The sequence below is a fragment of the Telopea speciosissima genome, chromosome 2, assembly GCF_018873765.1.
Source record: "Telopea speciosissima isolate NSW1024214 ecotype Mountain lineage chromosome 2, Tspe_v1, whole genome shotgun sequence".
NCBI lineage: Eukaryota > Viridiplantae > Streptophyta > Magnoliopsida > Proteales > Proteaceae > Telopea > Telopea speciosissima.
In genome coordinates this window covers 54,279,296-54,307,050 of record NC_057917.1, presented here as the reverse complement: position 1 = coordinate 54,307,050, position 27,755 = coordinate 54,279,296, and the positions used below count along the sequence as shown (strand labels likewise).

The 27,755-nt window shown below is 39.3% G+C and overlaps 1 protein-coding gene across 4 annotated transcripts; it reads left to right on the top strand.

The window, feature by feature from the left end:
• Window positions 1-26,426, top strand: LOC122652710 (uncharacterized WD repeat-containing protein C2A9.03-like). 4 transcript variants are annotated; one of them, XM_043846528.1, is made up of 10 exons: window positions 1-191; window positions 1,208-1,370; window positions 1,523-1,690; window positions 1,794-1,880; window positions 2,319-2,453; window positions 2,590-2,700; window positions 24,216-24,307; window positions 24,385-24,490; window positions 25,417-25,503; window positions 25,618-26,426. In XM_043846528.1, exons 2-10 carry the CDS (start codon window positions 1,230-1,232, stop codon window positions 26,029-26,031), a joined length of 1,341 nt encoding a protein of 446 aa, XP_043702463.1. In that variant the 5' UTR covers window positions 1-191; window positions 1,208-1,229; the 3' UTR covers window positions 26,032-26,426. The 4 variants fall into 4 exon arrangements, with proteins under 4 accessions (XP_043702463.1, XP_043702465.1, XP_043702464.1 ...); XM_043846530.1 differs by lacking the exon at window positions 1-191 and adding an exon at window positions 263-281; XM_043846529.1 differs by lacking the exon at window positions 1-191 and adding an exon at window positions 1,038-1,094.
• The last annotated feature ends 1,329 nt before the right edge of the window (window positions 26,427-27,755 follow it).

Below are 27,755 nucleotides of genomic sequence, written 5' to 3'. Positions count from 1 at the left end.
TACTCTTGGTATAACCTTCTTACAATCTCACTCTCTCCGGAACGAACGAATTGCAGATTTACAGTAAGGAGGTCAGGCCATGAATACTGATCGATTTTTATCTGAATTCAGCTAGACCTGGAGAAGCTTGATCGGTTTGGATCCCCACAGAGCCCAATAAAGGGGAGACTAGTGAAAAAGTAATCTCGAAGGTCAGAAACCCTCGCAGTTCTCTCTAATAATTCCAATGTTCTTCCTTTTTTTCTGTTTCTCATTCAAGGGTTTGCATGTTTCAGTTGACGGTAGTATCTTTTTCTTTATTTCTTCTTTTAAATCTTTCTGTATTGGACTAAGGACTCAAGACCTGATTTTTTTTTTTTTTTGCTGTCAATATCGGTTGTATGTATGTTCTTCTGCATATTTGCTGTTTTCAGTTCGATTTATTTCTTCGTATACTTGTTTTCTCCTTTCCATATGTGAATCGGGATTTGCTGATGGTTCTGCATTCGGTGTCTCTAGCCATCAGCATCCTCACTTCAAACACCCCCCGATCTGTAATGTGTTTATCGTTCACGAGAACAAAGCACAAACAATGCACAGTGTGGGCATCTCTACTCTCCGCTGCCCCGCCCTGATACAATTTGTATTTGCATATTTTAGGGTGTAGCAGGAGGTCTCATCTTCACCTCCCCCCCTTCTCCAACATCCTCCTATACCATCTTTTTTCTGATTTTAATTAATCAATTATATATTATTTTTTTTAAAAAAAAACTTTCCTTCATGGATCCAACAATTAAAAATCTTATCTTTTTTATTTTTTTGCATAAATAACGTGGAAAATCCAACCTTCCTGCTTTCATCTGAGGGTTTCTCGATGCCTTATACGTTCATCCATTTCAGGGTTTAGAACATGCAAATTGTTTTCAAATTGCATGTGACGGAGCTAATTCAATGAGATGAAATGGAACCTTTTTTTTTTGTTGTTGTCTTCTTTTGGTTAATTTTAATGCTATAGATATCTATAAATAAAGTCAGGGTTGATTTATTTTATCTGCTAGGAACATTACAAAAGAGCATATAAACCGTCTTACAACAGTTCAGGGCCTTCTTTATTGGTAGAGCATTTGGCTCGCTAACTTGTTTTGTTTGTCCTTTGACATTTGAAATTATGTTCTAATCCAATCTTTCCATTTGTTGAGGGTAATGTGCATTGTTTATATTGGCATAGGCATACATTTTCTGCATAGAACATGTCCCAGTACCAAGGGGATGATATCGACTACATGGCTGATGATTATGAAATGGCGGATGTTGATGATGATATGGATCAAGAGTTTCGTGGTAGAGGAATGGGTGACTCAGAGTCGGATGATGATGAATATGATCAATTGGTTTGTTCATTTTTTTTATTTATTGAACCTCCGTTGTATTTTTTAATTGTTGCAACTTCTTACTTTCTTTTATTATCTTCCTCTGCATAGCTTTTCAATGAATACACTATATATATCCATTTCAGAATATCCATTTTTCCCCACCCTTGCAGAACAACAAGATAACAGATACTTCGTCTGCACAAGCTAGGAGAGGAAAAGATATCCAAGGAATCCCTTGGGATAGATTAAACATTACCAGGTTAAAGTATAGACAGACCAGATTAGAACAGTACAAGAACTATGAGAATATTCCTCAATCTGGAGAGGGTTCTGAAAAGGTAAATATTACTTTCCCTACCCATCCCCCCCTCCCAAATAGTCACAAGTTTGTTATCTTAAGCCCTTGATAATTTTCACGTTCACTCCTTTTTTGCACACTAGGAATGCAAACGCACAATGAAAGGAGGCATGTATTATGAGTTCCAGTGCAATACAAGATCTGTGAAGTCAACAATCCTTCATTTCCAGGTATGTTGACATCAAAGTTCATTCTGACCTTGTACCTTCCATCATAAGGGCTTTATTTTTTTCTGCATGGTTTATTCGTAGTAGGAAAAACTGAAAAAGATGGTCCATCTGTAGTGAGAATTGCTTTTCTTCCTCCAAAACAACCAAAAACATTTATTATTAGTAGTATCACGATAAAAAAGTTGAGAATGTTTTGCGGAATCATCTAAGGCTAAAATCACCATCTAAATCATTATGTGCATATTTATCTTCTACATGCATAAACTGTTGAATATGAGGACTTATCATCATTCCTTTACATCCTATTTGGATGGTCATTAGTCTTGGAGGTTTTATAACAATTTCTCTTGATATTATATGCACGTTTTGTAGCATCTGCAGCTTAGCATGTCTGCATGATGTGTGAATAACCCACATATTTCTTGTTGGTCTTTGCAGCTCAGGAATTTGGTTTGGGCTACATCAAAGCACGATGTCTACCTCATGTCACACTACTCCATTATTCATTGGTCTTCACTAACTTGCAACAAATCTGAAATTCTCAATCTTTCAGGGCATGTTGCACCATGTGAGGTGCATGTTTCTCACAAAAATTGTGTGTCACAAAGTTGCTTCATATTATTAGTATTGGCTATATGAAAATAGTAGATATTTTGTTGCCATGGCTCTTTCCTGAAGTTGAACTTGAGTTTGTATTTCCCTTGTGTAGAAACATCCTGGGAGTCTCCTTGAGGGATTTACTCAGACCCAAGTTAGTACATTGGCAGTAAAGGATAAGTTGGTAGTTGCTGGAGGTTTTCAGGGAGAGCTTATTTGCAAGGTAACTTTGTTCATTTCTTTGTCCAAGTTTCTGCTCTGGAATGCACAAGCATAGTACTAAATCTCGTTTCGTTTCGGTGTTTCGGTCTGACTGAAATTTTTGAGATACCGAAATTTCGTCAAAATATGGTATTTTTTCTGTGGGTGTAAAATGCCAAAAATGACTGAGATTTCCGAAATTTTCTAAACTAGATGACCCAAATTACCGAGATTTCCGAAATTTCCGAAACGAGATGATCGAAATTTCCAAAATATTCGAAATATTGCATTTTTCAATTCGATGTTGCATTTCGTTTTGACTCGACCGAGATACTCGAAATTCTCGAAATCTCGACCGAGACGAAACGAGTTTTAGTACTATGTGCACAAGTACACATGATATTAAGTAAAACACATGCATGTGCTGAAAATGGCTGGTGTTCATTTACTCAGCTACATGTCTATAACATGAACCTTAACAAGCACTCAAATTAAACTATTTTAGTTGAAAGTCCTAGTGATGCCGTATTTGGTCGCTAGCAGCAGTGCCAAGAGAAGAATAAGAATTTGTGGTTTAAGGAATTTCAGAATTCTTAGTTTCTCTAGGAATCCTAGTCTCACTTGCAATCCTCTTCCTACTCTACTATGGAGTTCTATTTAAGTACAGTTTTGTTTTCAGTTTCTTTTCCTATTTTGATTATGTTTGTGTCCTAGTTGAGGCTGGATTAGGAATCTATTAGTCCAGTCTTGTTATGAGTCGATTTTCTTTCATTATGTCAAGTTCTAGTTGGTTTAGGACTCCAAACACAACTGGAGGTTCTTGAGTCAGTTTAGGAGTTGTAGCCAGTTTGATTACTAGTTGGTTTAGGCTTTTTTTCTAGTCATGTTATAAGTCATATTTGGAGATTCTATATATGATTTTGTAATCAGCCATCAAGGCATACAAATTTTATGATGAATAAAGTGGGGCTTTGCTCCCATGTTCTGTGTGACTCAGAACAGCTTCTATGAGTTGCATTAGCAACCCTTGGTGAGATGCTAAGGTTGGCTGATGGGATGTTAGTATAGTTCCAGGTGAGATGCTTGGTTCATATCCATCTTTCTTCCTTTCTTCGTCATCTTATCCATCATCAAATCAAGTTGGTATTTTCTGGTTTCTATTTTATTGTTGAGCATGTCCTATGTGCTGGAATTTCAATTTCTCCATGGTTTGCTTTTTAGATTTTAAATCAAACTACATATTTGTTAATTGTAAACTATTCTAAACATACCCACAGTTTAAAATTTTGATGTTGATGTTGATTTCTTAGAGTCCTACTGCAGTGCGTTTCTTCATTCTACTTGTTTTGAAGATCAGATTCTACTTGCTATTTCAGATTTAGAGTCACTTATTAAATCTAATACCTTATCATTATTATGCTCTTTTGTTGAATATCAAATTAGAGATTTAAGTTTCTGATTGTTATGCTGAAACCCTAAATTCTAGAGCCCTATTGCCAATAGCATTAATCCATAACTCCAGATCTGGTCATCTGATTTCAATCAGATTTTGAGGAGTTATTCTTGGCCATAGTTTTGAGCTGCGATCAGAATTTTAGGCCCATTTGAGTTTCTGATTCTTAGTTATCAAATCTCTTTATAATATGGTTTCTAAACCTGTTAATGCGATTCTGGTTAGAGATGCAAACAGATAGTTGAAAATCCGAATTCGATTCGCTTTCGTATTCGTTTAGGGGTATCCGTATTCGGAAAATCACTATCTGGAAAATATTCTAATCCATTCGAGAACTAATCAGATACGGATACAGATATCCCATTATGTATCTGATTCGTTTAGTGGTAATATTATAAAATGGGAAAGAGAATGCTACCTGGGCGCGTGCAGTGTGCTACCCCTGTGCCCAGACACAGGGGCGCGCGAAATGACTGCCGCACCCTTGGGAAATTCCGCCTTTCCATGGGGGGAGTGGTGGTCGTTTCGTGTGCCCCTGCGTCTGGGTGCAGGGGCAGCGCACACGCTCAATTGGCGTTCTTTCTCCCTTATAAAATAAAATAAATATTAATTTCACAGTGTTAGTGGTTTTTTTTTAGTAAGATAGTATTAGTAGACTCTTTTTTTTTTTCTTTCTGGTGGAATGTGTTAGTGGACGTTTACCCCTTAAAAAGTGTTTAGTAAACGCATTAGTTTAATTTGAACTAATAATTAAAAAAAAAACTAATAAAGTGGAGACAGTGGAGCACAGTTGTATTCAAGTGATCTCTGTTCAGTCTACTCTTGCCTCGTTGCATCTTTTTTGTTGTTCGTTCCTTCATCATCTTCGATCCAGATCTGAGACGGAAATAGGATACATCTACAAACCAAAAGGGAAAAGGCAGGAAGAATACTGGAAGACCGGCAATAGAGTATTCAAGTGATCTCTGTTCAGTTGACTCTTGCCTCTTCGCATCTTTGCTGTTCGTTCCTTCATCATCTTCGATCCAGATCTAAGACGGAAATAGGATAACATCTACAAACCAAAAGGGAAAAGGCAAGAACAAGACTGGAAGAACGGTAATAGAGGAATCTCAAATAACTGCTGGAACTTCTCTCTCTTTATTTCATTACAGTTACCATTATAATGAAATTTTGATTGAATTTTTCAGAGAAAGAGATGTAAATTTCTTCGTGGGGTTCTCTCTCTCTGCCAGAGATTGCCCAGCTGCTCTCTCTCTCTAACTCGCACTTTTCAAATAGGATTTTTCGGATATCCGTCTCACAGTCGAAAACGAATCCAGTCAAAGGTTTTATATTTCCGCCGGATGACTAACCGAATTCGAATGCCAAAAGTCTCCTCTTCAATCCGTTTACATTTCTAATTTTGGTTTCATTGGATTTCTGAACCTAGTAATCTTATGCTTCTAGAAACCCATAACCTAGTCCCACCAAAGTTATTTCTCACCGGATCTTAGGATCTTTGATGCAGGTGCATTGCCTTGGACCGACCCAAACTCATTTGGGTATCCATGTGAAGATGAACTGGCTCCAATTGGGTTTTTGGGTTTAGTAGGATATTTAATTTATTTATTTATTAGGTTTTTAATTAGTTGGGATTTTATCTTGTAATCTTTTATTTTAAATGGGCCACTTAGTGGTAGAGTCCTTTCCATACTTTAAGTTTTAATAGGCTAATTAATGATAGAGTTGATTTAGGAATTTAATTTTCAGTTTTAGATTACAATTAGGAGTTTTAATTTTCTTTAAATACCAGTTTGTAACTATGCAAGTGGCAGATTTGTTGAATGGAATTTTGAGTTTTGTTTATTGCTATTGGTGAGGTACAATGACTTAGCAATGGTTGTGTGACCATCTTCTTCTTCTCGCCCCTTCTTCTTATGCAATTTCTTCTCTCTCCCCTTGCAACTCTGTTTTTTTTCCCAGATTCCCTTCTCCCCTACCGGCCCTCCATCAATCTTCCCTCCCAAGAAAATACATGCTTCTTGGCTTTGATATTCTGCAAAAACTTCTAGGATTTAAATGGTCATGCGGTGGTCTTGAGTATAAAAGATTCAGTCTTCCTTTGACTCCTATATCTCTATCTTGCTGAATGTCTCATTCCCCTCAAAGAAGAGATTTTGAGACAGTCCTGTGCTGAGTCTCATACAAAATTCTTGCAGAAACATTCTTCTCCACTTTGGCAAAATTCAGAATTCTTGATGCATCTGCCCTTCAAGAAGAATGAAGACGTTAATCCTACTTGAGCCAGTAATTCAGGGATGAACCCATAACATTTGGCAATGGCAATTGATGAACTTCAACTCTTGCAAGAGCAAGGTTTAATAGAGCCCACATCATCACAAAGGGCATGCGAAGCCTTTTATGTCAACAACAGGTCAGAGCAAATTTTTGGTAAGATGAGATTGGTAATAAATTATGAGCCATTAAATCATTTTTTTTTGTAGACGACAAGTTTCCATTGCCAACTTGTTCCACTCTATTGTTGCAACTCATTGGTGCAAAGGTATTGTCAAAATTTGATCTAAAGGCAGGATTTTGGCAACTTGGAATTGAGCATACAGAGAGACACAAGACAACCTTCTGCATCCCTGGTCATCATTATCAGTGGACAGTAATGTCCTTAGGACTCAAAAATGCTCCATCAGTTTTTGAAAAGGCCATGATGAAAATCTTTCAACCAATACAATTTCAAGCATTGACATTGATGATATTCTGCTCTTCTCCAGCAATGTTGTTGATCATGTCAAACTGCTGCAATAGTTCCACCAAATTATCCAAAATTTGGTATAATAGCAACGAAGATTGTGGTTGGCACTGACAAAGTTGATTTTTTGCAAATTACCATTTCTGATTGGCAGTATCATCTTCAGCCACACATTACCATATCTCTGCAGAAATTCCCAGAGGAGTCATTCACAAGAAATCAAATTCAACAATTTCTTGGCATTGTAAATTATATGGCAGAATTCATTCCGAATTTGATAAAATATACGGTTCCATTTCATGCATTACTAAAAAAGATCCACCTCTGTGGTCCATAGTTTTTAAGGCGTCGCCTAGGCTCCTAGGCGGAGGCCTTGGTCGCCGAGTTGGTATCGCCTTGATTTTGGACCCTCTCCAACGCCTTGGGTCGCACGCCGTGACAACTATGTTGTGGTCTAGCCAATATACTGAAGCAGTATCAACCCTCAAGAAGCTTTATGACAATCTTCCTCTACTACAGATTCCTTCGGATGGCCTTCAAATGCTTCAAACCATCAAACAAGGTCTCGCCGAGATATCCGAGATATCTCGATTTTTTGAAGGTCCGAGACGACACACAGGACAAGTTAAGGAAACAACATTAACTCGAGATTTCGGTATTATCTCGGTATTTTACATTAATTGTATGCTTTCTACTACTAAATTATGTGTAGAATAGGGCCTATTAGTATGTCATAGCCTACCAACCTAGGGTCCGAAGTCAAACTCCTATTTGAACTTTGATATTTCAAAATCTGATAGTGCCATTGTGTTTAAATGGTTCAAAATAGGCTGTATACCAAGTTTCATGACTTAACTAGGTAAAAAACCCACCAAAACTTGGCTTTGAGTAAAAAAAAAAAAACAACTCATCCAGTTCTCGGCCCAACTCGGTTTTCTACCTGGCCCAATCCAGGTCCAAAACCGAGACCTTGAACCATGCTTCAAACAGATGCCAATGATACTCACTGGGCAGTATTTTTTGAAGAAAAAGCAGGAAAGAGATCTATTTGTGGTTACAAGAGTGGACATTCAAGCAGCCTGAGTATCACTAATGTGGAATTAGTCCCCAACTAGGAACTAATTCCACAACAAGATCACTAAGATATCAGTAGTAGCACTTCTCAGCAATCGAACAATGATAACAACCACCCAATTTGATCTTTGAATGGATCTCATATTGCAGTAGATTCATGGAAGGAGAACTAGCGAGATGAGTTTCTCGCTATTTGAAATGGTCGAGACAAGATGTCAGTCAATACGAAAAATTACCCATCTCAGGCGAGATCTTGGCGATATCTCATGGTTTTGGTAATCTTGATACCATTTATTACCCCATTTCGGCGAGATCTCGTGGTTTTGGTCATCTTGGTGGGAAATCTTGGTATACAGACACCTATTTATGCAAATCTTGGTAAACAGACACTTATGTATGCTAGAAACCAAGATAGATACTTATTTATGCTTAGTCATTTAAGTAAATGTTTTTGTAGTTCATTTACTTAAGATATTATTCATAAATTAGCAAATATCCCCCTATTTGAATCCAATAAAAATAGTTAAAAAATAAAATTCCAAAAGGATAAAAAGTCAACCCCCCAGTTCAAGAACAAAAATTGGATTTTCGACGGTAGATGCAATTTTCAACTTTTTAATGCTGGGTTTTTTCCATAGTTGTCACGGCGTCACGGCGATCCAAGTCGATGGGGGAGGGGTGTCACGTCGATATATCGACATGTCGCAACGCCATGGCGAGCATGTCAACCATGTTTTATTTTTTATTTTCTCTATTTTTAATGGTTTAATAGATGTATACTCAAACCATGTTTTATTTTTCTCTATTGTTTCTCAAGTTTTAAGGATGGCAATCTTGTAATTAAGCAGAATCTAAGAAAGGGCATAAAAGGGTTTTGATTTAATGACTAAGGGTAAACTAGGAGGGATGTGTAAAGTATGGACAAAGGGGAATAAAAGGAGAGAAGGGTACTTTAGGAAAAAGGCAAAAATAAGGGTTTGTAATAACCCACGATCGGATTTATGGTTATCTTCAACCTTACGACTTCAGTCTGGGACGGAAAAGGCAAAGTACGAAGGAGATAATAACTCCTTCAACTCTTCTCGATGCATCTAAACCTTCGTAAAAGCATCGCCACATCATGTTCTATCAATTCCAGCAAGAACTCATCACAGAAATCAACTAAGCAAGGAATATTTAATTCCTGGAATCAGATCTGGCGACTTCTTAGTTGCAAAACAGAGACAGAGAGACAGGAAGAAGAAATCGAAGAGGAAAAGAGAGACAGGAAGAAGCAATCGAAGAGGGAATGAGAGACGGGAAGAAGAAATCGAAGAGGGAAAGAAGAAATAAAGAAGAAATCGAAGACGGAAAGAAGAAATCGAAAAGGAAAAGAAGAAATCGAAGAGGGAAAGAAGAAATCGAAGAGGGAAAGAGAGATAGGAAGAAGAAATCAAAGAGGGACGCCATGGCGTAGGTCGCCATGCAGGCTTCTCCAGCGTCAGGACGCCATGGCCGCCATGGCGATGCCATGACAACTATGGTTTTTTCTCAATTCTAAAACTTCCATAAATCTTAATATGGTAAAACATTGCTAAAAACCAAAAGTGCGGTAAAATATTCATTTGTTTTGATTTCCAAAAAATATTTTCATTCAGAAAGATTTTGACAGCATTCGCGCACACGAAATTAAGTTTGACCGGTACATAACTTTTTCAATATAAATCAGATTTAAGCAATTTTGGATTTGTTGGAAAACTTTGTTTTGAAATACAAATACAAAAACATTTACTTAAATGATATTAGGCATGAATAAGTGTAAATAAGTATCTGTCCTGGTTTCCCCCTAAGTGAAACTTCTATTTGGACTTTGATTTTTCAAACTTTGATAGTGTCATTGTGTTTAAATGGCTCAAAATAGGCTGTATACCAACTTTCATGACCAAATTAGGTCTAAAATCCATCAAAACCAGCCATCGAGTTGAAAAAAAATAAAAATTTACCCCAACTCGCTATTTTGTCTGGCCGAAACCTGTACTTGAGACGAGTCCTTCTTCTATGAGTAGATTTAGGACATAGATTTCTCACAAGCAAATCGATTAATAAAGAAAGGTAGAATGATAGATTTGTATTGAGTCTCACTCTCTCCCAGGCCTCTCACCCATAGATATCTCACCCACTCAAGGCATCTCACCTCTCAACTTTATTAATTGTTTTAACCAAAAATCATTCTTTTTCTCAAACTCAACTTGGTTGGTTATCAGCCTATTCCTTTATTTATAAATCCAACCGATTACATTCTAGGTTCTTCTAGAAATATCTCAAAACAAAAATCCCAATTAAAGTAGGATTCCTATTCCTAATCTAGAAAATAACTAAAATAATAAACTTCTAAAACCCTACGTAAGGCCTTCTTGGATTCAAAATACTCTGTGCAAGCTGTCATGGGCCCATCATATCTGGGTTTACCTCTTTAGTCTTTATAGCAATGAAGAAAATAATCCAAAATTATTTCCAACTCTAATTACATCAAATAACTGAACAATATCCTAATAGAAACAAAGAATAATCTATCTAACAGCCTTCCATGCAGTATCATTGGTCTTTAACAATAGCTGGCCATGGGATCTTGTCATTTATCTCCAAGCTAGCTGGCCTTGGATCCCACACGATCTGGTGATTATCTCCTCGTTAACCAGCAAGGAAATCTGGGACATATGGAAATTGTTTACTACTGTTTCACCTAAAAGCTCGAACTGTTAGGAAAGGACTGGTATCGATGTATACATCAACACTCCCCCGCACGTGCAGGCCATGATCCCCATGGTCCTTGCATGTGGAGTTCACGGCATTTCCTTCGCGCGGCATCGAGGGAGAAGAAATGGCGGGAAAACTCTTCTGATGTACTTCCTAAGGGTTGAACACTTGACCTCCCTGCTTTCATACCATTTTTTGTTACCGTTTCATCTAAAAGCTTGAACTGTTAGGGAAGGGAAGGCATCAATGTCTACATCAGCAAAAACAAATATGGAAAATATCTTCCTACAAACAGCATATCAACAAGTCAATAGCCAGAGAAAAATCTGGAAACTAATCTCCTAAAAGAGCTGATTGATGGCGAATAACTTTCCCAACTAAACTGTTGGTTGATATGGCAGAATGGGCTGGAATATGTTACTTGATATGGGTCTGAATAAACCCAGAATTTGGGGCAGATACAGCCCTGCCTTAGCCCCACCGAGAGTAACAACAACAACAACAAACACAGCCTTATCCCAACTTAATGGGTTCGGCTACATGGATCCAAACAAATAGAATAGAGAAGACATAGATATACTCAAAAAAGGGAAGAAAAAAATTGGAGAAGAGGGAAGGGGAAAGAGATGAGAAAAGACAAAGGAAAATGACAAATGGAAGATTGGAAATAAATAGAAAGATGAAAGATAATAAGAGGCAAAAAGTACAGCCCAACACGTCAGGATAATCTCAGCTAAATGGGGTCTGCGGTATGGATCCTTGCCCTCCAATAGGCTCTGTCCGAGGTCATACTTGGGACCAGACCTAGACTATGCATGTCCTTCCTCACCACTTCTCCTATAGTCATTTTAGGTCTCCCCTAGCTCTTTTGGCTCCTTCAATCGGAATCATATCACTCCTCCTTACTGGGTCATCCCTAGGTCTCCTTTGAATGTGACCATACCTCCTTAAGCGACTCTCTCGAAGCTTGCCATTGATCGGGGCAACTTCCAAGTCCGCTCTTATATGTTCATTCCGTACTTTATCCTTCCATGTTTTTCTACACATCCAACGTAACATCCTCATCTTTACTACACAAAGCTTATAAATATGACACTTCTTAACTACCCAATATTCTTCCCCGTACATCATGGCCGGGCGAACAACAGTCCTATAGAACTTTCCTTTAAGTTTTAGAGGAATACGTCGGTCACACAGCACTTCGAACGTACCTCTCCACTTCATCCAACCCACTTTAATCCTCTGTGTAACATCATCCTCTATGTCACCTTCTTTATTTATGATTGATCCCATATATCTAAAATAGTCACTTTGTGGTATCTCTCTTTCCTCAATTCGCACCATATTAGTATTCATCAAGGTGTGACTAAAATTACACATCATATGCTTTGTCGTCGTTCTACTAATCTTAAAATCTCTTGCTTCCAAGGTTGACCTCCACAGTTCTAACTTAGAGTTAATCCCTTCTTTAGCTCCACCGAGAGTCCTTGCTGCTTTAATTCCCCCCCCCCCCCCCCACAGAAAAAACTTGTCCTCGAGTTTTGATCATTCTTGGACAAAGCTTCTTGTTGCATGTCTATCTTCATGGCTGACCACGGTAGGCTCTGATACCAAATAATGTAGAATTAATCCCAAACTAGGAACTAATTCCATAGCAGTAGCACTTCTCAGCAATCGAACAAGGGTAGCAACCACCCAATTAGATCTTCGAATGTATCTCAGATTGCCGTAGATTCTGGACACAAATTTCTCACAAGCAAATCGATTAATAAAGAAAGGTAGAAGGATAGATTTGGATTGAGTCTCTCTCTTCTAGGCATGGTTTAAAGTATCGGTATGTATCGTATCGGCTGATCCGTATCGGTATCGGTCGGTACCGATACGATACATACCGATACTGTTCAGATATACCAGAGTACCAACTGTGGGGGTATTCTGGTCTTTTCCTGCTTTATTTTATTTCTTATTCTGTTTATGTATTCCTAGTCATATGTCGGCTATGACTGGGCTATTTCTGACTTTTGGTTGTATTATTTCATTCTATAAATATAAAGGCTTGGCTGATCTCATCGATCAACCAAGTATTCTCTCAATTCTGTCTTCTAATATGGTATCAGAGCAGGTCTCTCTGATCTAGCCTGTTTCTAAGCCCCCTCCCTTTCCATTGTTCTCCTTTTTCATCTTCTTCCACTCGATCCCTTTCCCCCCCCTCCTACTCGATCTTCTCCATTTTTTTCTGTTTTTTTCTTCTCCAATTAGGGCAGATCTAATGAGGTGATCTGTGATATAGATGCTGCCCTAATCAATCACCTCTACACTTGATGGTTTAAGAAGATTTTTGGTTCGATAGCTGCTGCCCACCCTTCTGCGATTTTTTTGGAGTTCTCCCCTCTTGAAGATCAGTCTCCCCCCTTACAAATTGAAGCTGGTTTTTCTTATTGGGATCCATCACTGCAGTTTTTTGGACAGCTGCTGTCTCTGGTTATCTTCCCCAGCATTGAAGCACCTCCCCATATCGATCTCCTTTCAGGGTTGAAAAACCTTGACAACTGTTGATTTGGGCATATTTCTGTTCTCTGCGTGGGCTGTTGTTTTTTGAGAACATCTTCATCTACATTCAAGGATATATCTGCAGTTTTTTTATCACCTTTTGAAGACCCCTAAATCCCAATCGATTTTCTCTTCCAGGGTTTTCCTCAAAACCCTGCTTATCGATTTTTTTGGATTTAGGGCTGCTTGTTGCTGCCATCCTATTCCCTGTCTTTTGCTACCAAAGGGATTGCTCGATCAGGTTTTTTATTTCTGTTTTGCTGCCACATTATTATCTACACCATGGGAGACTCAGAAGTGACCACGGCCAACTCTGGAGGTGATTCTCAGCCACGGACAGAATTCCTCCCTTATGCAGCCTCTATTAAACTTGATGGCACCAATTACCTCATATGGGCCAGGTCTCTCTCCTTGACTGTGGCTGGTAGAGGACTCAGTGGGCATCTTAATGGCACCTCTAAACAGCCTATTGAAGAGGGCCTTGCCAAGACCCGATGGGCTGCCAATGATGCTATGGTTATGTCTTCTGTCTTGAACTCCATGCCACAAAACTTTCCAGCCAGTACCTTCTTCTTGACACAGCTGCACAGATATGGGCTACTGCTAAGGGCACTTATGGACAATTGGGGAATGATGCACAGGTGTATGACATCCGGAAGACGCTCCATTCTACTACCCAAAAGGAACTGTCACTGACTAAGTACTATGCTGTCCTCAAAAGTCTATGGCAACAATTGGATCACTAGGCCCCCTTTCAGCCGACCACAACTGCTGATGTTACTGCTTATTCAGCCTATGTGGATAAGTTTCGTGTTTATGACTTCCTGGCTGGTCTTAATGCTGATTATGATCCCATCCGTGTGCAAGTACTTGGTAGGGTGCCTTTCCCTACATTGGAGCAGGCCTTCTCTTATGTTCTTATTGAGGAGACACGTCGGGCTGCAATACTGTTGGGTCTTCTGTTGAAAGATCAGCCCTACAGGCTGCTGGTTCTAAAGCTACTTCATGTGACACTACTGCTGCCCCTCCAAGGGAGCCTGTCAAGTGTGAACATTGCAATAAACTCTATCACACTAAGGCCCAGTGCTGGCAATTACATGGGAAGCCTGCTGATTTTGAGGCTAAACGTGGCTGTGCTAAACCTAAAAACAAAGCCAACCACACTGAAAGTGTAGCTCCGGCACCCACTGCTGAAAATAGTTTCTCCCAGGAGGAGTTCCAGGCTCTCCGGCGTATGTTATAGTCTTCCACTGCATTTACTACATCTGTTCCTGTCGGTTATTCCATTCCATTAGGTTCCCACTTTGCCCGCTCAGGTATCTCTTTTGCTGGTCACTGTGCATCGGTTGTCTCTGCTCCCTGAATTATAGACTCCTGTGCCACTGATCACAGGACAGGTTCTTCTAAACTTTTTTATACATATTCCCCTTCCTCTGGCAAAGATAAAGTTCGGGTAGCTGATGGTTCCCTCTTCTTTGTTTCCAGAAAGGGGTCCATCAGTTGCTCCCCTTCACTTACCCTGTCCTCTGTTTTGCACATTCCAAAATTTACTACTAATCATCTGTCTATTAGTAGTATTACAAAAAATTTGAATTGCAAAGTGACTTTTTTCCCTACTCATTGTGTCTTTCAGGAACTGGACTCGGGGAGGACGATTGGATCGGGTAGGCTGCATAGTGAATTGTATCTTCTTGATGATGGACCGCAACAGGCTTTGCCTTCTCAGTTATGTCAGCCATCTTCTTTTTCTTCTGAATTGCACCAATGGCATTCTAGATTAGGACACCCCTCTTTGGGCACATTATCTCTTTTATTTCCAACTTTGTTTAAAAATTGTAATAAGGAAGAATTTTTTTGTGACCCCTGTGTGTTGGCCAAACAGACACGATCCAATTATCCTATATCTAATAAAAGAAGTTCTTCCCTATTTCACTTAATTCATATTGATGTGTGGGGACCTAGTCGTAAGGCCTCTCTTCATGGCCAGCGATGGTTTGTTACATTCATTGACTGTCATTCCCGTTTCACTTGGGTATACCTCATGCATAACAAGAGTGAAGTCTTCTCTTGTTTTCAGCATTTTCATAAGATGGTCTAGACCCAGTTTAATGCCACTCAAGATTTTAAGGAGTGATAATGGGACAGAGTATATGGAAGGTCAGTTCCAAAATACCTTTCTGCCCATGGCATTTTACATCAAACCAGTTGTGTTGATACTCCAGCCCAAAATGGTGTGGCTGAGAGGAAAAATCGCCATCTCTTGGAGGTGGCCCGGGCCCTAATGTTTTCCCGTCATGTTCCATCCTTTTATTAGGGAGATGCTGTCCTTACTGCAGCCTATTTGATTAATAGGCTGTCGACTCGGGTTCTTGCTTCCAAGTCCCCTATTGCGCTTTTTTATGGCTCTTCCTTTTATATTATTCCCCCTAAGGTGTTTGGGTATGTCTGTTATGCTAGGGATACTAGATCTCCTGGCAAACTTGAGCCCTGTAGTCTCCGTTGCATTTTCTTAGGTTACTTTGCCACCCAAAAAGGGAACAAATGTTATTATCCTCCTGCCCGCCGTACCATGGTCAGTATGGATGTTATCTTTCACGAGGCTCTCTCTTATTATTCGTCCCCACCTCTTCAGGTGGAGAGTTCTAGTGAAGATGTGTTGACCGTAGACCCCCCTCTTAGGCATGTTTATGATGAGTCTACCCTTGCTGTCCCTGATGTTCAGCCGACTGTCCCTGCTGTTCCGAGTATGCCTATCCCTACCCTTCCCTCTATGTCAGGAGGAGATATTCCTACACGGGGAGGTTCCTATTCTCCTTCGGGGGAGATGTTCTAGTCCTAGATAGGGGAGGCTACTAGCAACAACGATCAAAAAAATAGGGCGCTGGTTCGAATGGACAGCACTAGGATTTAGGTCAATTCCTAGGGTTAGGGTTGGATATTGGGAAAGGGGTTTATAGGGTATTAATGGGCAGGTGCAGGGGTCAATATGGTATGAAAATAATAGGATTTGGGAAGGTTTTAAAATTCTGCAGTTACTGGACAGAATTGTGTTACAAGTTTTGGGTTTTAATGGAGTGAAGGAATGGAGGGGATAAAGTGGGAGTTTGGGGCTGAAACTTGGATCGAGTGTCAACAATGATGTAAGGGATGTATGCTGAAAGTTTGGTTTGAAACGATGGACAGATTTGGAGTTATGGAGGTTTCCTAGTAGAAGTAGGAGAGAGGGGTAAAACTGTAATTTCAGACAATCGATGGGTGGATGGTGCTGAAATTTGAATCGAGTCTCTCTTAGGATTTGAGAAAGACTTGATCAAATTTTTAGCGATTCTAATGGTTAGATTTGGCTGGGCAGAATTCTCACGAAAATCACCTTGTATGTGACCTTCTAGAAGGAAGAAGAATAGTTGCAGAATTTCTTACCTGCAGGTCTTCAATGGCAACAACTTTGAAGATGAACAATGGGGTCTCCGATCTTCACAATGCAAGGAGATAGTAGCAGCCCTCCGGAGCTTCACGATGCAAGGAGTCGACTGGAGATCCACCAATCCCTTCAACCTTGATATTACTCACAAGGCACACTCACGATGGAGCAAAGGCAAGAAGCATAAAGCTAATTTTTATTAATCAATACTTCGTATACAATCTGGCCTCCCTTACGCCCTAAACTTATATAGAAGACTCAAAAATAGATTTGTATTACTCAAAAAGGAATGGCCTAACCTTATCCCTAACCTATTAGCAAAACTTAAACCGACTAGGAAACTCAAATAGACCAAAATAGAGTCCTAATGACTTAAAACAACTTAAACTACTTAAAATAAAAGAAGATTCCTACTAGCCAATAGGATATAAGAACCTCTTAGCCAAATAGGATCACTTCACTTAAATTAGACCAATTGAACCAATTGGATGCAACCAATTTAAACCGTTCAATTAAAAACACAAAATAAAAACTAAGTATCTAATCCCGTATGCAACCTATATAGGTTCTCTATTTCGTGCCCACTAAATTGGCCTAATACATAGAAAACCCTTGGGAACAAAGGCCCAACATATGTATATCCCAACCCTACACTTATTCCCAATGGAAAGTGGAAGCCATCAATGATGATGGAGGAAATGGACGCCTATGAAAAAAATAACACATGGGAGCTTATGACTCTTCCACCAGGCGGTGTATTGCTGTTGGATGCAAGTGGGTGTTTGTGAGTGAAACGAAGGTGGATGGAAGCTGTGAGAGGTATAAGTCACGTCTTGTGGCCAAAGGATTTACTCTTCACATATGGGATTGATTACCGAAAGACATTTGCCCCTCTTGCTAAGCTAAATATCCCCGTCGAGTACTATTATCTTGTGCAGTTAATCTTGGATGGGACTCACAACAATTTGATGTGAAGAATGCTTTCCTCAATGGGGAACTCGATGAAGAGGTATACATGGACATTTCACCAGGGTTCTCTTGTGACAGCAATCGAGGAAAGGTATGTAGATTGAAGCGTGCTCTTTATGGGTTAAAACAGTCCCCCCGGGCATGGTTTGGCCGTTTTCACAAAGCAATGGTTTCTGTAGGCTACAAGCAGAGTAATGTAGATCACACTCTCTTTATCAAGAGGGCTGGCGAAAAACTCACTATCTTGATAGTCTACGTTGATGATATTGTGGTCACTGGCAATGATTGTGTTGAGATCAGCAGGTTGAAGACATTTCTTGGCCAAGAGTTCGAGATTAAGGATCTAGGAAAACTAAGGTATTTTCTTGGGATTGAAGTTGCCAGATCTTCAAAAGGCATCTTTCTTTCCCAACGAAAGTATGTCCTAGACCTACTGACTTAGACTGGTTTGTTAGGGTGCAGTCCTTTAGATACTCCTATAGATGCAAATGTTCGTCTAAAGGAAAAGGAGGGTGATCCGGTTGATAAAGGGAGATATCAACAACTAGTGGGAAAGTTGATTTATCTTTCTCATACTCGTCCTGATATTGCTGTTGCTGTTAGTCTTGTCAGTCAATTTATGCATGATCCCTACACTTCACATATGGAGGCTGTTCTTCGGATTCTTCACTACTTGAAGTCATCTCCTGGGAAAGGAATTCTCTTGTCTCCCCATGGTCACCTACGCATTGAGGCGTATACTGATGCTGATTGGGCAGGTTCCCCAGACCGTAAGTCTATTTCTGGTTACTGTTCTTTTGTGAGTGGCAATCTTGTCACCTGGCGTAGCAAGAAGCAGAATGTGGTGGCTCGTTCTAGTGCTGAGGCAGAATTTCGTGTTATGGTACAAGGTATTTTTGAGCTACTCTGGTTAAAAGGTTTGCTACAAGATCTTGGAGTTCCTATTTGCCTTCCTATGATGCTGTATTGCGACAACAAGGCTACCATTAGTATTGCACATAACCGATACAACATGATCGCACGGAGCATGTTGAGGTGGATCGGCATTTCATCAAGGAAAAATTAGAGGAAGGCCTTATTTGTGTTCCTTATATGAAGTCTGCTGATCAGCTTGCTGATATGTTCACCAAGGGACTGCCTAGAAGGGTCTTTCATCCTAGTCTAGTCAAGTTGGGCATGAGTGATATTTTTGCTCCAACTTGAGGGGGAGTGTTAAGATATACCAGAATACCAACCGTGGGGGTATTCTGGTCTTTTCCTGCTTTATTTTATTTCTTATTCTATTTTATGTATTCCTAGTCATATGTCGGCTATGACTAGGGCTATTTCTGACTTTTGGTTGTATTATTTCATTCTATAAATATAAAGGCTTGGCTGATCTCATCGATCAACCAAGTATTCTCTCAATTCTGTCTTCTAATAGATACGTATTTTTTTTTTTTAAATGGATTGTCTCGGATTGTATCAGCCGATACGATACGATACGACCGATACGTATCGATACGTCCAGTAAAGGATTTTGTGGGTGGTTTAATACGTATCGACTGATACGATTCGATACATACTGATACCATTGATACATTTCATACAAAAACCATATTCACTCACAGACTTGATACAACTTCTATTCTAACATAAAAATGAAGGAAAACTCTCAACTAAGAGACTAAAATCTTGCATTTATATCTTGGTTTTTCACACTTTAATGAATCAAGGAGTGCTACAACATCATCCTTTGCATCATTCAATACTCTTCATGGATATAGACGATTACAACATGTAAGAAACATCATCTTTTATAACAATTTCAATTTAACGCACTTGTCTGGTTATACATTATTCTCCATTTTGGTGTTTATGCATGATATATGTTATATATTCCTTGTTTATATTGTTTTTTGTGTCCAAAAGTGTATTTCCATGTGTATGTTGACCATTTTGATGCGTTTCTGCACCTTTCGATATGTATCTTCGATACGATACGTCAAATCGCCTGACCAATACGATACCTGGTATCGATACTTTAAACCTTGCTCCCAGGCCTCTCACCAATAGGTATCTCAACCTCTCAAATGTATCTCACAGCCATTAATGGTTTTAACCAAAAACTTATTCTTTTCTCAAACTCAACTTTGCTGGTTATCAGCCTATTCCTTTATTTGTAAATCCAACCGATTACATCCTAGGTTCTCCTAAAAATATCTCAAACCAAATAATAAACTTCTAAAACCCCACGCAAGGCAGCAACCTTCTTGGATTCAAAGTACGCTATGCAAGATCATGGGCCCACCAAATCTGGGTAGATATCTCTTTAGTCTTTAGCGCAATAAAGAAAATAATCTTAAATTATCTCTAACTCTAATTACATCAAATAACTGAATAATATCCTAATTAGTAACAAAGACTAATCTATCTAACAACCTTCCACACAATAGCAGAAGCTGGCCATGGGGTCCACAAGATCTTGTCAATTATCTCCAAGCTAGCTGGCCGCGGAGCCCACATGATCTGGTCATTATCTCCTCCTTAACCTGCAAGGAAAACTGAGACATAAGGAAATAAATCTGGAAAATAGCTTCCTACAAATCAGCAAGTCAATGGCCAAAGAAAAATCTGGAAAATAATCTCCTAAAAGAGCTGGTCGATAGCTAATAACTTTCCCAACTAAACTTCTGGTTGATATGGCAGAATGGGCTGGCATAGGTTACTTGATATGAATAAACCCAGAATTTGGGGCAGATACAGCCGTACCATGGCCCAACTGAGAGTCCTTGCTGCATCATTCACTACCTCTCTAATTTCAAAGGAATCCTACCAGTCAGAAGAGGAATTGAGAAGTTTCAGTTTCATCTCATTGGATACACTCTTCAGATTGAAATGTATATGATCTCCTTCCTTCACATGCTTCAATTCAAAAGAAAGATGCTTCCTCAGTCTCAACTCCTCAGATGGGCAAATTTGTTTTTCCAGTTGTCTTAAGGTTGGACATAAAAAAGGTAAAACCAATGTTTTATTGGATTTCCTTTCCAGACCAACTGATCCAATCTTACCCATACTCCCTTTTCTTGGGCCGATAAATTCAGTTGAACTACCCCCCAGAAATCCAAATCTTGATAGCTAATCATTTCTTTCATCAGAGGAGCATCAACAATTTCCAAACCTTTTGGAAATCACAGTTTACCGGTGGAATATGTGCTTTGATGGTATCACCGTGCATCCAGATTATCCTTTTTTACCTACTTCCAATTCCAAAGTTATTATAAAATAGGGAAAAGTCTCTCTGAACGCAAGGCGTTTTCTACACCTACACACTGGATTTTTTTTTTTTTTTTCCATAGAAAAATCGAATACAAATTTCTCATGTGTGTGGGTGTAGAGAACGCCTTAAGTTCAGAGAACCCTCTCCCTATGAAATATTTGGAAATGCTATGTTTATTCTAATAATTATTTGAAGCATATCACATTTCCATCATCTTTAGAACAAGAATGCTCCATCATCACTTGTACAAAGTATCTTCTTATCACACTGACAAATATCATCCTCCACTCTCATCCACAAAAATCTCCAAAAGATGCTTCTATGGTATTATCCTGTTGCTACATGGTTGGAAATACCAAGTCCCCATCTTGGTAATTGTTATCTTAATTTTCATAGCATAGTTGTCATGGCGTCTAGGCAATCCAAAGCATCGGAGGGGGTCTAGACACAGGGAGATACCAACAAGGCGTCAAGGCGACTGCATAGGCGCGCCTAGACACCTAGGCATTGCTTAGGTAATGCCTTGACAACTATGTTCCATAAACCCCTGATTTTCTTCACCATACCCTCAGGCATGGTTCAAAAACTCGTCTCGAACAGCCATCTCGACCAGGTCGAGTTTTCCGAGTTATTGAGATCTCGGCGAGACAGTGTATATTTTTTTTTCGGAACTATGTTTCGGTGGGCAAATGGCCACAGTTGGCTCTGAAACTTTAAGGGAAGCTTGTTTTAGTCTTAGTAAACATATTTAAAGCTTCAAATATGGAAAAAAAACACCCAATTTGATGTTTTGGATTTGCACCCTTGGTTGGCAGTAAAGGCTGAACCCTTAATGTAATATTGCTTATTCTACACATTGTTTGAATGATATGAGACATAATTGGCAAGTAAAACAAGTAAATTATGCAATAATGGATGAAGACACATAATATTGAATAATTATTTAAGAAATAGTTAAAGACTTAAAGTTTCTACTACAAACCACAAGATATAGTGAAGTGTTCACAATGCATATTACATAGAACCCAATCCAAGTACAATGAATAATACATAGTTCACAATGCATATTACATAGTCCCAAGTCCCAACTATACGATACTATGACTCTAGGTGTACTGATGAGGTTGAGATTCTCGATATATTCGAGATTTCACCGAGATTTCTTGAAATATTCAAAATCTCGGTCGAGTTTTTCAAAACATTGCATGTTTCTTATTTTGCATGCTATCTCGTCTTGACCAGGTTGAGTTTTCCGAGATCTCGGCGAGTTTTAGAACTATGCCCTTAGGATCCGATGCAATGTTCTGATGACAATTTTGTCATCCGTTCTCCTACATGTCAGATTCTCAATGTTATTCCTTTCAATCTCAAAGAAGAAAGATTTTCTTATCAAGATCAATGATGAATTTTAAACATCAGATGTGTGAGTTGAATGGTATTGATCCAACGACAGTTCCCAAAGATATCTTGCTATCATTACAATAAGGTTGGTCTCTTGAACGACAGAATCATCCACTTGTCTAGAGACTATTGCAGCTTCATTATGATTTCCTGTCATCACAGCCAGAACAATGTGTCCAGTATGACAATGAAGGGGTCATCTCCTGCCACAGAAAAAAAAAGGGAAAGATTCCTCTTTATCTTCTTAGCACATAATCAGCTTACTGCATTGAAGCCTTCTTATCTCTTCGTTGACGGCTGGACCGCATGAAAATGTAGTGCGTGGATCCTTCTAGTTGCAAGATATTGAGTTCCTCTTTACTTTACACGTGTATGGTTGGTGTGTCGGTGTGTCTGTATTATTGCTTCACTTTTACTTTTGACGTGCCCCATTTGCTGTAATTCTCTTGCTTTAGCATGTCGGTGGTTTTGTGAGTGTGTAAAGTCCGGCCAATTAATGAGTGTTTGAAGTCTGAGCATAGTCTATAAATAGAGTTACTGGTGATAGCCCTCACCCACGATTTATGGTTAATGAAAATTCAGTCTTTTGTAATTTTGCTGCTATAGATTCAGTAGTTATGTGGGTGGATTCTCATGGCCCTTGGTGGACTCCTTTCCCTTCCTTTCTCTATTTTCTGATTCTTAGTGTTCCTTCTTATTCTTAGATTTCAAGTTCTTTGCTGTGTCAGGCAATCCGCTGTTTTAGCACTAGTATTCTCTTTTCTAATCCATATTATAACTCTTCCAAATCTGTTCACATTGGTCTGAAATTTGGTGGTTTAAGTTCTGTTATCTATTTTATTGAGTTCTGAAATATTCATAGTTTCATCATCCCTTCCCTGTTTACCCTGTAGCGTTAGTTTGATCGCAGATTTCTGTGAAACTTTTCTGACTGATAGATCTGATGCCTAAGGCCATTCGACTCAAGTTTCATATCCGTCAGATCAATCTTCATTGAGTTAATTTTTCATATCCTCTTTTTTCTGATTTTTTTTCGGCTTCTATTCTATTTCCGTAAGTCTGTTCTACCAGTTCTCGATTAGTTTCTCTATTATACCTTAGGTTGGAGATCCACTTTCCAGATTCCAGATCCTTCTCTTGAATCCTATACTTAGAACTTGAGACATTGGGTTTGCCATCACCTCATCAAGTGAGTCGAGCAAGTCACATGGTTGATGTGGTGAGTTATACGCATTAGAAGTCAACACATCGACTTGATTTCTTGGTCTTGGGTGTTGACAAGTCTGCAAGCTATGATTTACCCTTGCCGTGAGCAGATACCTTGTGAATCCAAGGTGAAATGGAAAGCTATGGCCAAGATGCTGGTTGGGTATCAGCACGTGACTAGAGTTTTGTATTTTAGCATTCTGAGTCAAATTAGAATTACAATAATTATAGGCTCTCACAAGATTGAAGAAGTTTAATCTGAATTCAAGTCAGAGGCCTAGGCCTTCTGTTTCTGTTTCTTTCTTCGTCTTATTGTATCTACATGATGAGTCAGCACAATGTTTAACTGTATCATAATGTTGATTTATTTAGTGTAGATAAAAATTGTTGTATATATTAAACTGTAGTCATTAAAATTGTTGAAGTTTTCATGTTAGTTATTTTAGCTGAAATTGACATTATAAAAAAAATCCATTGATTTTCATGTGCATGGGCTCTTGAAAATTTAGAGTCAACTTAGTTTCTGATGCTTACCCAGGTTATTGGCAAGGGCATTCAATGGTCTTGTCAATTGCTTGGACATCACCGTGTGAAGACATGTTATTCCAGGCCAGTCACTGGTCTTGTCTAGTTGTTTGGACATGACTGTGTGACGACATGTTATTCCTGAATAAAAATTTTATATGTTAAGGTTGACTCCTCCTTCACTTGTTGGAATGCAGTATTTAGATCGACCTGGAGTTAGCTTCTGTTCAAGAACAACATATGATGATAATGCAATCACAAATGCTGTTGAGATTTATGACAGTTCAAGGTGTGTTATTTTGGCTTGCATGGTTTTATCTCCCTTTCCTATCAATGTGGAGGCTAATGAAGCTTAAAATTTTTCAGTGGTTCCATTCACTTCATGGCTTCAAATAACGATTGCGGAGTTAGAGACTTCGATTTGGAGAAGTTTCAGCTTTCTAAGCACTTCCGTTTCCCATGGCCTGTTAATGTAAGTTCCTTTACCAGTTCAATATGTGATACTACTGCATTTTATGGTTTTTAATTTTCCAAGCCAGTGTTCCCAATTTGAACATAGCTAAGCATAGTTGTTGCAAGAATATGAATAATTTTATGGGAAGTGGGTGCAGGTCCAATGGGCCTCACCTTGGTGCAACTCCACCAGCCTTATCTAGTAAGGCAGGTCAGGTGAGCCAAAAGTTTAGTAATAGGTAGGCCTCCCTTCCTCCCTTGTGTGCTAAGTTTGAAACAATTCTGACTTTCCTAGTGTCAAAATAAAGCCACGGAAAATGGTGAAAGTCTTTTGACAAATTTGAACTGACAATATTGAGGAAAATGTGCAATATACAGTTGGCCACCATTGAATTAGGACCCAAAATTAGACACCTGAACTGGCCATGGTGACCTCTTCTCATTCAACAGTTAGGACTTTTGCAGTTGTCATGCCACATGGTAGAATATCTACTCTGGACCTGCAACCTATTGCCTTAATTTTATAGCAATGTTCATTTCCTAGCAAAGCACTATATAACTATATCTTCTTTTTCAGTTTTCTCGGGGGTGGGTTGGTTGGGCTAAAGCCTATTTCAAAATTTGGATCAGTCACAGTGTTCGGTTTCAATTCCACAACTTTTAGTTGAAGTTTCAATTCTTATAGGTTGTGGGAATTTCAGCAGTAAGGTTGAGGTTGCAATTCCGTGATGCTCAGGTGTCTTTGCATTATCCAACATAAATGAGTTTGATTACCGGCTGTTTGAATTACTGCCAGCCAAATTGGAGTACTGGACCTTAATTGAAAGTGATGAAGTGTACTCTCATGTATCATGAGTGCCAGGGCTCCATAATTGATCAGAGCTGCAGTCCCCCATTACTGGTTTGTTAATGGTACTAAATGTTTGTTATGGATTTTGTCTACAGCATACATCTCTGAGTCCTGATGGTAAGCTTCTTGTCATTGTTGGGGACAACCCTGATGGAATGCTAGTGGATTCCCAAACTGGGAAGGTAATGTTTAATCCTTGCTGCTCGCATTTGAAAGAAACTTTTTTATGAAGTCATGTCTGTTCAGATTTATGTAATTGGAAAACACTTGCTAATGCTATGCTTTCACCCTTACAGACAGTCATGCCTCTTTGTGGACACTTGGATTTCTCATTTGCTTCAGCTTGGCACCCTGATGGCCATACGTTTGCCACTGGAAACCAGGACAAGACCTGCCGAATTTGGGATGCCCGCAACCTCTCGAAGTCAGTGGCTGTCCTTAAGGGCAAACTTGGAGCCATCCGATCAATCCGTTTCAGTTCTGATGGTCAATTCATGGCAATGGCAGAACCTGCAGACTTTGTACATGTTTTTGATGTGAAGAATGGGTATGAGAAGGAGCAGGAGATTGATTTCTTTGGTGAGATCTCTGGTGTATCATTTAGTCCTGATACAGAGTCCCTCTTCATTGGTGTGTGGGACCGCACATATGGTAGCCTCCTTCAGTATGGCCGTTGCAGGAAATATTCGTACCTCGACTCCCTTGTTTGAGTTAGTATGGGTACGGGTTTGAGGCTTGATGTGTCTGATAAATCACAATTAAGGAGGAGAAAATGGTGAAGTCAAAGGATTGTGTAGAATTTTCTGGTTTCATTTTCAATAATGGGGAGTATTTATCTCCTTTCTTTCTTTCTTTTTTTTGGGGGGAGGGGGGGTAAACCAAGGGTGTATAAAGGGGCGGTAATGTACAGGGACCAGATGCATTGGTGAGGTGAAGATGAAACTGAATGAAAAGAAGGGCTTCTCTCATTGCAGAGAGAGAGAGAGAGAGACTTGGGCGATATAATGGGTAATTTATTGGTGCTGTGTATCTGTAAACTTGCTTCGTGCTTTAGTATTCTTCTGCACAACTGTTAGGAATTTATCTAGTGGTATCTTTTTTTTTTTGATGAATATCTAGTGGTATCTTTCATTCTTCGCTAGCACCCATTTGGTAATACTGTGAAGATTTTAACTCACATGGTGTTACCTTGAGGAGAAATTTTCTTTGCATAGCTGGTACACCTAATTGTGCCTAGTGAAGGGTGATATAGCAACTCTGACCATTGGATTTATATATCATGGTTTTGGATTGTTGGTGTTAAATATCGAAGCTAAATTTAATCATATGCCTTTTCATGTTTCGGCATTTCTCCTTGTATTTATAGTCATTTTGTTTTCGACTATATTTAACTGCAACTTAGCCAAATTTAGAATGTGGGAAATAAGAAGTTTGTACATGGAAGAATTCCCTAGATGTGCTTTGTGGAGAACTGGAGTCCTTGCCTTTTCGTATTTCATATAGTATCCTGTCTCCAAATTTGAACTGATCTTTGATATTGGAAATCTGCCTCGTTAGCTGCTGTTTTTGGTTAGCAAATTGTCCCAAGGATGGATGTAATTGGATTTGGGTGGTAGTGCATAGAGAAAATTGTTGTCCTAAACCAAAGAGCTTTAAAGTGTAACTCTCTCTCTCTCACAGGAAGAACTCCTTGAGAACTCCATGTCACGTTTTGCACTCCGGTCTTGTTTTCTCTTTCGTCAAGCTTTCTTTTTCTCTCTTAATGACATTTCCTGTGTTACGGTGATGGTTTTTCCTTTGCATCTGGTTTACTCTGTTTTCGTTTTTCTCCTTTTCAGGTAGCTAGGGTTTGGGTTCGCTGATCTCTTAGCGTTGTAGCTGTTTTTTAGAGGTCCTGGGTGTGGTGTTTTGTCTTCTCAGTCTCGTTGGTGGATTCGGTTCGTGATTTGAAACAATTTTTGTTCATCTATGGCCATGCAAGGCCACAACTGTTGTTGGGTCTCTTTTTATTCGTCTTAAGGAGGTTGTTATAGGGCATTGCCAGCGGTTCGAGATGGTCAGGGACTACTTGCAGCTAATGCTGTGCCAAAGTCATGATGATCATCAGCTTGAGAATCTCAGGGAGGACAGTCAGCATGTGGCTTCTGTTGGCTCCAGCCGCATTCATCATAGAAGGCATAGAAACACTAGAAATTAGGGTTCACATTATTCTGGAAAGAAGGACGAGTTGGTTGAACGAACTCAGATATGGGATCCACTTGGATGGATGGATGGATGGTGCCATCTTGGAGAAAATGGAAGGGCGCCTAGAACATCTTTTGGCAACATCTTCTCGAATGAGTCAAGGTCTGTACAATCTAGGTACTGTGTTTGATGGCGTCGACCATCTCTTGATGTCCTCCAGTCCTTTTTGATGGACTCTTGGTCTAACAAA